The 12,438-nt window shown below is 42.7% G+C and overlaps 2 protein-coding genes across 2 annotated transcripts; both read left to right on the forward strand.

Annotated features, from left to right (window-relative positions):
- Window positions 1-1,421: 1,421 nt before the first annotated feature.
- Window positions 1,422-5,088, forward strand: LOC125292261 (mast cell protease 1A-like). The gene is made up of 5 exons (XM_048239476.1): window positions 1,422-1,504; window positions 1,710-1,857; window positions 3,535-3,685; window positions 4,046-4,303; window positions 4,885-5,088. Exons 1-5 carry the CDS (start codon window positions 1,456-1,458, stop codon window positions 5,086-5,088), a joined length of 810 nt encoding a protein of 269 aa, XP_048095433.1. The 5' UTR covers window positions 1,422-1,455.
- Window positions 5,089-5,842: 754 nt separating this feature from the next.
- On the forward strand, window positions 5,843-12,037 carry LOC125292262 (granzyme B-like). Its single transcript, XM_048239477.1, has 5 exons — window positions 5,843-5,882; window positions 10,350-10,517; window positions 10,773-10,927; window positions 11,185-11,442; window positions 11,864-12,037. The coding sequence occupies exons 1-5, from the start codon at window positions 5,843-5,845 to the stop codon at window positions 12,035-12,037; spliced, it is 795 nt and encodes a 264-aa protein (XP_048095434.1).
- Window positions 12,038-12,438: the final 401 nt, after the last annotated feature.

The following is a 12,438-nucleotide window of genomic DNA, read 5'->3' on the forward strand; positions in this document are numbered from 1 at the left end:
ACACACACACACAAACACACACACACACACACTCACACTCACACACACACACACACACACACACACACACACAGGGGTCACACACACACACACACTCCTTCCGACAGAAAGACCCTGGCTTCCTGTTTGCAAACATGCTTAGCAAGAAAACAGAATTACCGGTAGCCGTTGCACATGTGTTTGTGTGTGTGTGGTGTGTGTGTGTGTGTGTGTGTGGTAATGTGTGTGTGTGTGTGGTTGGTAAGTAATATTGTAAGGTGTGTGTTATGTTATGTGTTTGAGGTGTGTGTGGTGCAATTGTGTGTGTGTGCAGGTTGGTGTGTGTGTGTTTGTGTGTGGTATGGAGGTATAAATGGAAGTGAGCTTCAACGCTTTCCACAAGGTGTAGGAGTGTGTTTATGAGAATGTTTGACCATTCTTCCAGAAGCGCATATGTGAGGTCACACACTGATGTTGGACGAGGAGACTGGCTGTCTGTTTCCGCTCTAATTCATCCCAAAGGTGTTCTATCATGTTGAGGTCAGGACTCAGTCGTGTTGGAACAGGAAGGGGCCATCCCAAACTGTTCTCAACAAAGTTGGGAGCATGAATTGTCCAAAATCTCTTGGTTAATGCTAAAGCATTCAGAGTTCACTGGAACTAAGTGGCCAAGCCCAGCTCAGTGACCCGGAATGGCCCCGTAAAGACCATTTCGGAGGTTGAAACAAATACGTACCTGGGGGGGGGGGGGTACGAGATATAAATGAGGCCTGAGTGGAAGATGACATTTAAGGCATGTCATCTTCCACTCATGTCAAGGAAGGCATGTCATCTTCCACTAAATGAATTACAGGTTAGGCTATTAGCTAAATGTATTATATGTTATATGTTATTATTAGCTAAATTATCTATGGGTTATTATTAGCTAAATGAATTAGGTTATTATTTATAGGTTATTATTAGCTAAATTAATTAGGTTATTATTAGCTAAATTAATTATAGGTTATCATTAGCTAAATTAATTAGGTTATTATTAGCTAAATTAATTATGGGCTATTATTAGCTAAATTAATTGTAGGTTATTATTAGCTAAATGAATTAGGTTATTATAAGCTTGTTGAGTTGAGGTGGCCTGGGGGGGGGGGCATGCATTCTTTGGGTATTAATAATCTTAAGATGCAGTCCGTTGAAGTTCCACCATCCCTCAGTTTAAACCATAACCACAACCCTCAACACAGCAGCATTATTTCCTGTTTGATTACTAAGAAATGTGTGTGTGTGTGTGGGCACAACTCATTGTTTCTCTTCAAACGGGGTTAACAAATAGGTTGATGGGAAAAATTGTCTTGTCTGTTTCTCTCTCTGTGTGTGTGTGTGTGTGTGTGTGTGTGTGTGTGTGTGTGTGTGTGTGTGTGTGTGTCTGTCAGTAGTATATAAATAGGCGATCTCCTGTATTATGCTTCAGTGGTGAAGAAGATGCACCTGCTCCTGTGTCTGCTTGTTCTTTCCCATCTGCCACTCTCAGGTAAGAGCCTTCACTGTACATTATGTGTGTGTGTGTGTGTGTGTGTGTGTTTCGCAGGAGCCTTCACTGTACATTGTGTGTGTGTGTGTGTGTGTGTGTGTGTGTGTGTGTTTGGCAGGAGTCTTCAGTGGACTGCAACACCAGACCAGTGTTTTGTTTACAGATGTGTTTGTTTGAGGGTGTTTTGTTTGTGTGTTGTTGGCAGGTGGCGTGCAGAGTGGCATCTTTGGGGGTGGTGAGGCCAAGCCCCACTCCAGACCCTACATGGCCTCACTGCAGTATGGGGGACACCACGTGTGTGGAGGGATACTGATCAGGGAGGACTTCGTACTGACTGCTGCACACTGTTATAAGTAAGGGATTGTGTGTGTGTGTGTGTGTGTGTGTGTGTGTGTGTGTGTGTGTGTGCGTTTATGTGTGTAGATGTGTGCCTGGTGCTTTTGTGTGTGAATGTGACTAGCGTTTACTTGTATATATACAACCCCAAATCAGATAAAGTTGGGACATTATGTAAAATGTGAATAAAAACAGAATGTAATAATTTGCAAATCTCGTAAAATAATATTTACCAAAAGGCCACAGACAACATAAGTATAACTATAGGTGTATATACTCTTTTGATCCTGTGAGGGAAATTTGGTCTCTGCATTTATCCCAATCCGCGAATTAGTGACACTCAGCACACAGTGAGGTGAAGCACACACTAATCCTGCCTGCTACAGCAGCGCTTGGGGAGCAGTGAGGGGTTAGGTGTCTTGCTCAAGGGCACTTCAGCCACTCCTACTGGTCGGGGTTCGAACCGGCAACCCTCCGGTTACAAGTCCGAAGCGCTAACCAGTAGTCCACAGCTGCCCCAACATATGTTGTTAAATTATTTATAGGTTATTGTTACAACATTTATAGGTTATTGTTTCAACATATGTTGAAAATGACAAATGTGTCTATTTCATGGAAAATATATGTTCATTTTGAATTTGATACCAGAAACATGTTTCAAAAAAAGTTGGCTCGGGGGTAACAAAATGCTGGAAAAGTTGTGTAATGATAAAGAAAACAAAAGGAGGAATGTTTCACAACTAGTGTAACTGGCAACACGATTGGGTATGGAAAAGAGCATCCCAGAGAAGCAGGGTCTCTTAAAGATATAGGCATGTTCATCACTCTGTGTAAACCTGAAAATCTTTGAGAAAATCTTTGAGAAATCTTTGTAAACAAGGGAAAGAGCTGTAAAACAAATATTGGATGGCCGTGGTCTTTTGGACCTTAGATGGCGCTGCATCAACACCAGACCTGTTTCCAGACCTGTCATTCTGAGTATTTCAGTATTTCCAGGCGCTAAAATGGCCTGTCTGCAGTCCTGACCTGTCAAATTAGGTGCATCATGGAATGAAAAACATGATTAACAATACCTCATACTATTGAGCAACTGAAATCCTACAGTACTGTATATTGGGCAGGAATGGGACAGCATTTAATTCTCAAAACTATAGCAACTGGCCTTCTCAGTTAAATAAAGAGGTGACGCAGCACAGTGGTAAACATTCCCTGTCCCAACTTTTTTCGAAACATGTTGCTGACATGATATTCAAAATGATAATTTCCCATGAAATATTTCATATCATTCATATATTTCATATGTTGTTTTTTACTGCTAAATATGGATTTACAAGATTATTATCACATTCTGTTTTTATTTGCTTTTTACACAACGTCCCAACTCTTTCTGATTTGGGGTTGTATTAATATACTGTATATATGTATATATATATACTCATATGTTTTTCTCATACCAGCCTTGGAGGGAGTTCTGGGAATGTATTTCTTTGCATTTCTCCTAAAAACCCATTGCAAAGACATCGTAAGATACATACTGAACCGAAACAAGTTTGTGTTTTTTGTCCAATATTAAAAATATAACACATGGACAAAAGTTTGACTCTTCATCTGCCAGTGATGTTTTCGGAACAAGTTTGATTTTCTGCATTTTTTGCATCGGCATCATGTCATCGAGTGACGTTTCCTACTGGCAGGTTCAAGCTGCAGGAGGTGGTTCTGGGAGGCCATAACATCACAGAGAGGGAGGCCAGCCAGCAGCGGATCCAGCTGGAGGAGAAGGACTTCCACACACACCCTCAGTTCAAACATCCCAACCAGTTTCACTTCGACATCATGCTGCTCAAGGTACAATTCCTGCTGAACAAATTTGGCTGCTACAAGTACATAGACTATACTATACTATACTATACTATCATTTAATTTGTATACATTGAAAGATAGCTAGCAAGCCAGATAGCTAGTTAGATAGATAGATACTTTGTTCATCCCCAAAGGTCAAATAAAGTAATAGATAGATAGATAGATAGATAGATAGATAGATAGATAATGTGTTCATCCCCAAAGGTCAAATAAAGTAATAGGTAGGTAGGTAGGTAGGTAGGTAGATAGATAGATAGATAGATAGATAGATAGATACTGTGTTAACCCCCAAAGGTCCAATAAAGTGATGGCTGTGTCTTCTCCAACGTCTCCAACACTCCCCAGCTGAAGCCCAAAGCTGAGCTGAATGAGTACGTGCAGGTGCTGGAGCTGCCCAGGAGGTTTGGGAAGATCCCAGCCCGGCTGCAGTGTGAGGTGGCTGGGTGGGGGAGGAGGGTCCTGGGGAGGAGAGCGGAGAGTGTGCTGTACGAGGCTAACGTCACGCTGGCCAGCAGCAGGGACTGCAGGAACATCGCAGGGAACTACTTCAATGTGGACCAGATGGCCTGCAGCTTCTCCAAGGGGACGGACGGCTTCTGTCAGGTAAGAAGTCTCAGGTGGTGAATGATCACATACTGTATGCACAGAGATGGTTAACACACATCAAGGTGGCCTACATGTACCGGATGTCTTTGATGCACTGACAAAATAGAACATTTACAAAATGAATGTAACTGTTTTCTAGTTACATTTATTGAGAACTTTTGGGACACATTCAAAGATCAATAATCAATATAATAAAGCTCAGACCTATTATCCTAAAAACGTACTACTACTCTGTTTCCCTTAATGAAGAGTCTGGCCTTTCATGATTGGGAGACGCTTTCAACCCTAGCATCCTAACGGGTGGAGACTTTGTGTTAACTTTGGTTTGGCTTGAGCAATGATTTCAATCCCATTGATCAGGGATTCATAATGTTACTTGTAGCGTTGCTGTTACCATTCACCACAGCCACTTTCGATTTTGAATCTAAGGTTATCCCCTCTCGTTGCTAATTGGCCAGCCACACTGGTGTGCTGAGGCAGCGTCAGTGTGTTGTGAAGTGAAGATGAATGGAGATACTAGGTGGGCAGGGCTACAGGCCTATAGCCTATGAATATAGCTTTCTTGTTTCTGTTCCCAGGGGGACTCAGGAGGGCCCCTTGTGTGTCGCCATAACAACAAACATGTTCTGTTTGGAGTGGACGTGTACACTGGAAGCCCCTGTGACACTCCTGACTACCCTCAGGTCTACACAAGCGTGGCCTACTTCCTGCCCTGGATTAGAGAGGAGCTGCATGCGAAGAACTATGGAAACCATAATGTAACTATGGAAACCATAATATAACTATGGAAACCATAACCATAATGTAACTATGGAAACCATAATGCTACTATGGAGACATGAGTTGTGTATGGGGTTTAGGCTTTAAGTCAGGGGAACATAGCATATAGACCATCATAATGACCAAGTATTTTTACTGTGGTTTACTATGTGGTTAGCATGTAGACCTCAATCATGACCAAGCGTTTTTACTGTGGTTTACTATGTGGTTTTTAGATAATGGTGAATGCTAGGAGAAGCACCGGTCAGAGAGGTTTGCTAAAGGCCCTGACCTCTCTTACATGTTTGCATATGAATTAATGAATTCTACATGAGATCTAATCACTGTCTGAATGTTCAGTCTAAAAAATAAAATGAAAATGCCTGAAGAAGTCACCAGACTTGTCCTGCTCTATACCCTACACACAGACCCACACTAATAGTTTTCTGATTCAAGACACTGGTAACACACACACACACACAAACACACCTTCAAGACACTGTTATAGCAAGGGTAGAGATCAACGATTGATGGTCCATCCTATTTCTAATCACTGCACTGAAGCCTGCAAAGGTGTGACAAGACTTGCTGTAAAATTTCAGTCACGCAACACAACACTTTCCTGTGATTAATGCATTTGTTTGGAAAGATTTACCGAGGGGTGTGTGTGTGTGTGTGTGCGTATGGTGTGTGTGTGTGTGCGCGCACGTTCGTGTCTGTTTGTGTGTGGTTAACTGTGTATAAGTACGTGTGGGAGATCCTCTTGCTCAGTGAAGAATGCTGGTGTTTCTGCTTCTCTCTCAGATCTCCCTCTCAGGTAACATGATTCAACAAGAGGGATTGTGAGTTCATATATTCATGATTTATCATTTATATAGTGTAAATAGATATAATAATTAGAATTAGTTTTAAATATATAGGTCAAGGTAACTTTATTGTCCCCGAGGGGCAATTAATTGCACAGCCAGCAGACAGATATAAGGACAGACACAACAATACGTAACAATACAACAATACATAACACAAAAATATAGCTTAAACAGTTCATATATATAACAGGCTAGAAATATTTTTATAGTAATTTGAAATTAGACACCACGTGTGTGGAGGGGTGCTGATCAGAGAGGACTACATACTGACTGCTGCACACTGTCTTCAGTAAGGGAGTGCGTGTGTGTGTTGTTGAAGGGTGTGTGTGGTCTGTCTGTCTGTCTGTCTGTCTCCGTGGTGTGGATTAGTGGTAGCAGAGTGGTTGGAGGAGACTAGCGTGCAGTAGCCTGAAAAGTTGTGGGTTCAATTCCCGGCTTCCACCTTTGTGCCCTTGAGCAAAGCACTTAACCCCAAGATGCTCCGACAATGTAGTCCCTTGTAATAGAATTTACCTATGTAAGTCACTTTGGATTAAAAGTGTTTGCTAAGTAAATATGTGTAGCATGTGTGTGTGTAGCAGAATGTTGATATGGGTGGAAAGCTGTGAGTATTTCTCCCTATCTGAGATGGCTCATCTGTGTGTGTGTGTGTGTGTCTCTGTGTGTGTGTAGCAGAATGTTGTTCTGGGTGGAGGGCTGTGTGTATTTCTTCCTATCTGAGATGGCTCATCAGTGTGTGTGTGTTTGTGTGTGTGTGTGTGTTTCTCCCTATCTGAAATGGCTCATCTGTGTGTGTGTGTGTGTGTGTGTGTCTCTCTGTGTGTGTGTGTGTGTGTGTGTGTGTAGCAGAATGTTGTTCTGGGTGGAGGGCTGTGTGTATTTCTCCCTATCTGAGATGGCTCATCAGTCTGTGTGTGTGTGTGTGTGTGTGTGTTTCTCCCTATCTGAGATGGCTCATCAGTCTGTGTGTGTGTGTGTGTGTTTCTCCCTATCTGAGATGGCTCATCAGTCTGTGTGTGTGTGTGTGTGTGTGTGTGTGTGTTTCTCCCTATCTGAGATGGCTCATCAGTCTGTGTGTGTGTGTGTGTGTTTCTCCCTATCTGAGATGGCTCATCAGTCTGTGTGTGTGTGTGTGTGTGTGTGTGTGTGTGTGTGTTTCTCCCTATCTGAGATGGCTCATCAGTGTGTGTGTGTGTGTGTGTGTGTGTGTGTGTTTCTCCCTATCTGAGATGGCTCATCGGTCTTTTCTCTCCTACATTGCACTGTTGTCTAAATTCCTCTCCAGCCGGTCCATTGAGGTGGTTCTGGGGGCCCATGACATCAGCAGTAAAGAGTCCAGCCAGCAGAGGATCCAGGTGAAGAAGTTCCACAAACACCCTCAATTCAGAGATCCAAATCAGTACGACTACAACATCATGCTGCTCAGGGTACACTACTGAACTCCAGGTAGCAAAGATACATCATGCTGCTCAAGGTACACTACTGAACTCCAGGTAGCAAAGATACATCATGCTGCTCAAGGTACACTACTGAACTTCTGTTGGAGGGTCTAAAAAGACTCCCCACAGACTTTGAGAGGACGCCCTGTAATGGTCACGCGGCGTTATCGCTATTTGCGTTATGCTATGCTAACTTGTGTCAGACACACAGAAGCTATGCTAACTTGTGTCAGACACACAGATGCAATGCTAACTTGTTCAAGACACACAGATGCTGTGCTAACTTGTGTCAGACACATTGATGCTACGCTAACTTGTGTCTGACACATGGATGTTATGCTAACTTCTGTCAGACACATTGATGCTATGCTAACTTGTGTCAGACACACTGATGGTATGCTAACTTGTGTCAGACACACTGATGGTATGCTAACTTGTGTCAGACACACAGATGCTATGCTAACTTGTGTCAGACACACAGATGCTATGCTAACTTGTGTCAGACACACTGATGGTATGTGAACTTGTGTCAGACAGCCACACTGATGGTATGCTAACTTGTGTCCAGACACACAGATGCTATGCTAACTTGTGTCAGACACACAGATGCTATGCTAACTTGTGTCAGACACACAGATGCTATGCTAACTTGTGTCAGACACACTGATGGTATGCTAACTTGTGTCAGACACACAGATGCTATGCTTCTGATAGACTCACGCTATACTAACTGCTGCTGTTATGTACTGATAAGATAAGGGTGAAATAAATGAGAACCCAGATAGCAATTTCCTTTGGGCCGGATCCGCATAAAGCCATTAGATCGCCTGTGGCGGACCTGATGTATCTGACTGTGGGCCAGGTCTGCTCCTGATACAGGTTTCAGCTCTGCTGGCAATGCTGTTTATCACCGGTTTACAGATTTGTCCCAGGTCCAATTTCCGCAACTCAACTGGAAGTCAGGAGATGCGTTTAAAATACAAAAAAACACCGATTTGGCCCAAACCTGTGATCTGGGATATGAGCGAAGGACCATTTTTTTCACAGCAGACCCAGGTGGTAATGATATTAATTAAGGTGCTGATTCTGCTAAATTGACCTTTCCCTACTTCATTGTCAACTGGCTGCTAAAGAAAAAAAAGGTATTTTGGAATGGCACAAATTTAGAAACCATGGGGGGTTACTATGTTCCCATGGCCACTTTATTTCTACAGTAAGGCTGGAAAAGAAGATATAGTTGGCTCAATATTGATCATATGCTCGTTTTCATTATTTTTTATTATTACCTAGCAGTGGTAAAAGTAGTCAATTGTTGTTTGTGTCAGATCAAACAGTGCTATGGTTTCAACCCCATATTCTTGCCATGCATGCAGAAGTCCAAGCAGTAACGTTAATCAAGGATCTTTGGTTTGCTCACTGTCAATCTTTTGACATGATTTGCCAGCCTGGACTAGGACAGCCCGACTTTTCAAGGTAGGGCTCTGCTTTTTCTGCTTTTTTATCTCTGTTGGTTTATTCAGAGACAACAATAAGCAAAGCAGCGATTGATAACTTTACTGTAAGGTTATACTATTATTTTCCAGCAATATAGGCTAGGCTACTAGCTTAGCTTGAGCAAAACAGCCATCACAATAACTAGCCTATTTTGGGTAACAGCTAACGCCAACAGGATCACTGATGATAAAAAAAAACAGTGTAATTGTGACTTAACCTATTTTCAAAAAGGAATAAATGGCTCATGTTTATTTCTTGTTGTTTCAGATTGACCATGGAGATGACTGAGGAAGACAGCCTGAATATCGATGGGGAACAGTGGAATTAACTTTCTAACTTAAATTTGTCTGGGATTGCACTTCTACAGCCAGGTTGTTGAATAAAAAAAAAATAAGACACTTATGTGTAAAGTTTTTTTTACCCTTGTGTTTGTAGCCTAGCTTATGTTTATCAGTTGAGCTGTTGGGAAAACGAACCTATAACGAACCTGTTAGCAAATGTGTAGCAAACAGATTTTTCAGGATAATTAGCCCTAATTACCAATCACATTTCACATGTCAAATAAAGCCGGCTGATGTCTGATAAACGGGTCCGTACCACACACAATAAAGCGGACCCAGATTGCATATGATAAACAGATCTGGAACACGTCAGTAACACAGACTACCATACGGAACTGGGCCAGTCTTAGCCCTTATTGGTACCAGATCCGTCAAACGGATCCAGACCAGTTTTGGACCGATGTGCGTTTGGACGCCGGATCAGGTCCATTATGCAGCTCCGTGCCGGACGTTGTGGTAGGTGTGGCCCAGTTCCGTCCCAGTGTATGTTTGCTATCTGGGAAGTAAGTCCAGTATGTATTGTAGTCTAATTACTGCTCACTGGTGCTGCTGGGCCACACTACTCACTACACACTGCAGTCTGCACACTACACTACTCACTCACTACACACTGCACTACTCACTCACTACTTACTGCAGACTGCAAAGGTGTGAAGTTTCCAACAGAGTATGAGCCCCCTAGCTTCCTGTGTGTGTGTGTGTGTGTGTCAGAGTCAGACAGAAAGGGTTGGGGTGGTGGTGGGAAGGGAAAGAGTTAGCAAGGTGAGAAGTGTGTGTGTGCGTGTGGGTGTGCTTTAGTGTGTGTCTGTTGGGTGCCATGCGTAGTGTGTGTGAGTCTTTCTCAGCGGTGAAGAATGCTGTTGCTTCTACTTCTCTCTCATCTCTCTTTCTCAGGTAATAGGTGTGAACTAATTATCATTTGATCTCATGTTAATCTCAGGTAAGGTAATAGTCGTGAACTAATTATCATTTGATCTCATGTTAATCTCAGGTAAGGTTATAGTTGTGAACTAATTATCATTTGATCTCATGTTAATCTCAGGTAAGGTAATAGTTGTGAATGAATTATCATTTGATCTAACATGGAAATGATATACCCTGCCATAATGCTGATGATCTGTGGATACTTGTGGACTATCAGGTGGCGTGCAGAGTGGCATCTTTGGTGGTCGTATGGCCAAGCCCCACTCCAGACCCTACATGGCCTCACTGCAGACACGGAGACACCACGGGTGTGGAGGAGTGCTGATCAGAGAGGACTACGTGCTGACTGCTGCACACTGTTATAATCGCAGGTGTGAGCGTGCTCGTGTGTGCGTGTGCATGTGTGTGAGTAAGGAAGAAACGTGGGCTTCCTCTTGTAAGTGTTTACTGTATATTAATGAGCCACACTAAAGCAAATGCTTGTGTCTATTCTCATTCATGTTAGTTGTTGATTGTGTGTTCTAGTGCTATATAAACTATATTTTAGTGCTATGTTTCTTTTAATGAACAACCCACAATGACTGATTGGACTCTTTGTAATCATATTGGTTGTTGTGTACATGGCTTAGTGATCCCCTAGACGACGTAGTGCTGGGCGCCCACAACATCAGTAAGCAGGAGAAGAGCCAACAGCACATTGGCATCTCTGAGTTCATCCCTCACCCAAAGTACCCCAAGAAGACGCTTCGCAATGACGACCCCAGGACTCGAGAGCATGACATCATGCTGTTGAAGGTGAATCAATTTAATCAGTGATTTACCTTGACTTAGCTAGCTTGCCTCAAAGGCTATTACTATATGCTAATTTGTTGTAAATGCATATTCCAGTTTTACTCAAAATTAGTCTGATTAATTAGTCTAATTATTAGTTTTGACCCTCAATGAATGTTTACCCTCATTATCATCCCATATCAAATAGACAATCGGTTATTCTTGAACTGGAGTTGTCCTTTGAGAACACTGTTGCATTCTGTATACTGTTCACTCCTCAGCTGAAGACAAAGGCTACGCTGAACAAGTTTGTGAAGGTGTTGGAGCTCCCTAAAACATATGGGAAGATCCGTGCGGGGGAGCAGTGTGAGGTGGCTGGGTGGGGGAAGAGGGTCCTCGGGCGAGAAGCAGAGAGTGTCCTGTACGAGGCTGAAGTCATGCTGGACAAGACAGCGAACTGTGAAGCGAAATGGCAGCAGTATTACAACCAGGACCAGATGACCTGCAGCGTCCCTGACGGCAGAGGAGGATTCTGTCAGGTAAGTCAGCACCCATTTCTGACTGGCCAGGAATGATCGGGGCCATATTTGGACACAGGCATCTCACGTCAGCTGAAATCATTTGCAGTGATTTTGATGGATGCAGTTGTGAGCTGTGTTGAATTAAATCTCTTAGATCATCATACCACCAATACTGTTATAGTTGTTATAGTTTAGTTGACCAACCATAAAGGGAGTGTCTAATGTCCAGTGTAATCCATAAGATCAAGAATGTCATATGGTTTCTTAAGAGTTCAACAAATGACCACTATGAGGAAACCTGGCCTGTCCTTCCTGCTGACATTGTAGCAAAGACACACAGTTCTGCATGACTTTTCACTTACTTAATAGAACAGGTCATACATTGTGTCAGAGAGCACTGTCTCCTGATTGGCTTGTCCCATGTTCCATTTGTTGCCAGGGTGATTCTGGAGGTCCTCTCATCTGTGGAAAGGGCAAGGCCAAGGTCCTGTATGGAGTCACAGCCTACACAGGTGCACCATGTGATACCCCAGAATACCCAGAAGTCTACATGAGAGTCCCCTACTTCCTGCCCTGGATCAAAGACGTTATTGGTGTGAATGATGCTCTGTAGACAGGAACTCAGAGGCATAGTGTTCAGGAGAGAGAGCCAAACTACATGATTATCTCATTACTTGTTCTTTGTTCACAACTCTTTGTTTTAGGAGGTCATGAACAGTAAAAAAAAGTTGTATTATACCATAATATGGTCTGACTACGCCACTCCCATTTATTGGACTGGGATGAGAGACCCAACTAGTACAGTAGACTAAAGATGTACCCCACGCTAGTACTATTCAAGTGAATGAAACAATTGGAGGCTGATTTAGCAAAAGCAATGTAGACATAATTTATTTATGGTCTGCAGAGTTATTAAAATAGGTACTTCGTACAGGAACAACATTAATGGTAGTAATACATCATGGACACATACATGAGTTCTCGTAGACAAGCCTTCATAGGAGAGATTTACAC

This window comes from Alosa alosa, chromosome 3 (genome assembly GCF_017589495.1).
Source record: "Alosa alosa isolate M-15738 ecotype Scorff River chromosome 3, AALO_Geno_1.1, whole genome shotgun sequence".
NCBI classification, from domain to species: Eukaryota; Metazoa; Chordata; class Actinopteri; order Clupeiformes; family Clupeidae; genus Alosa; species Alosa alosa.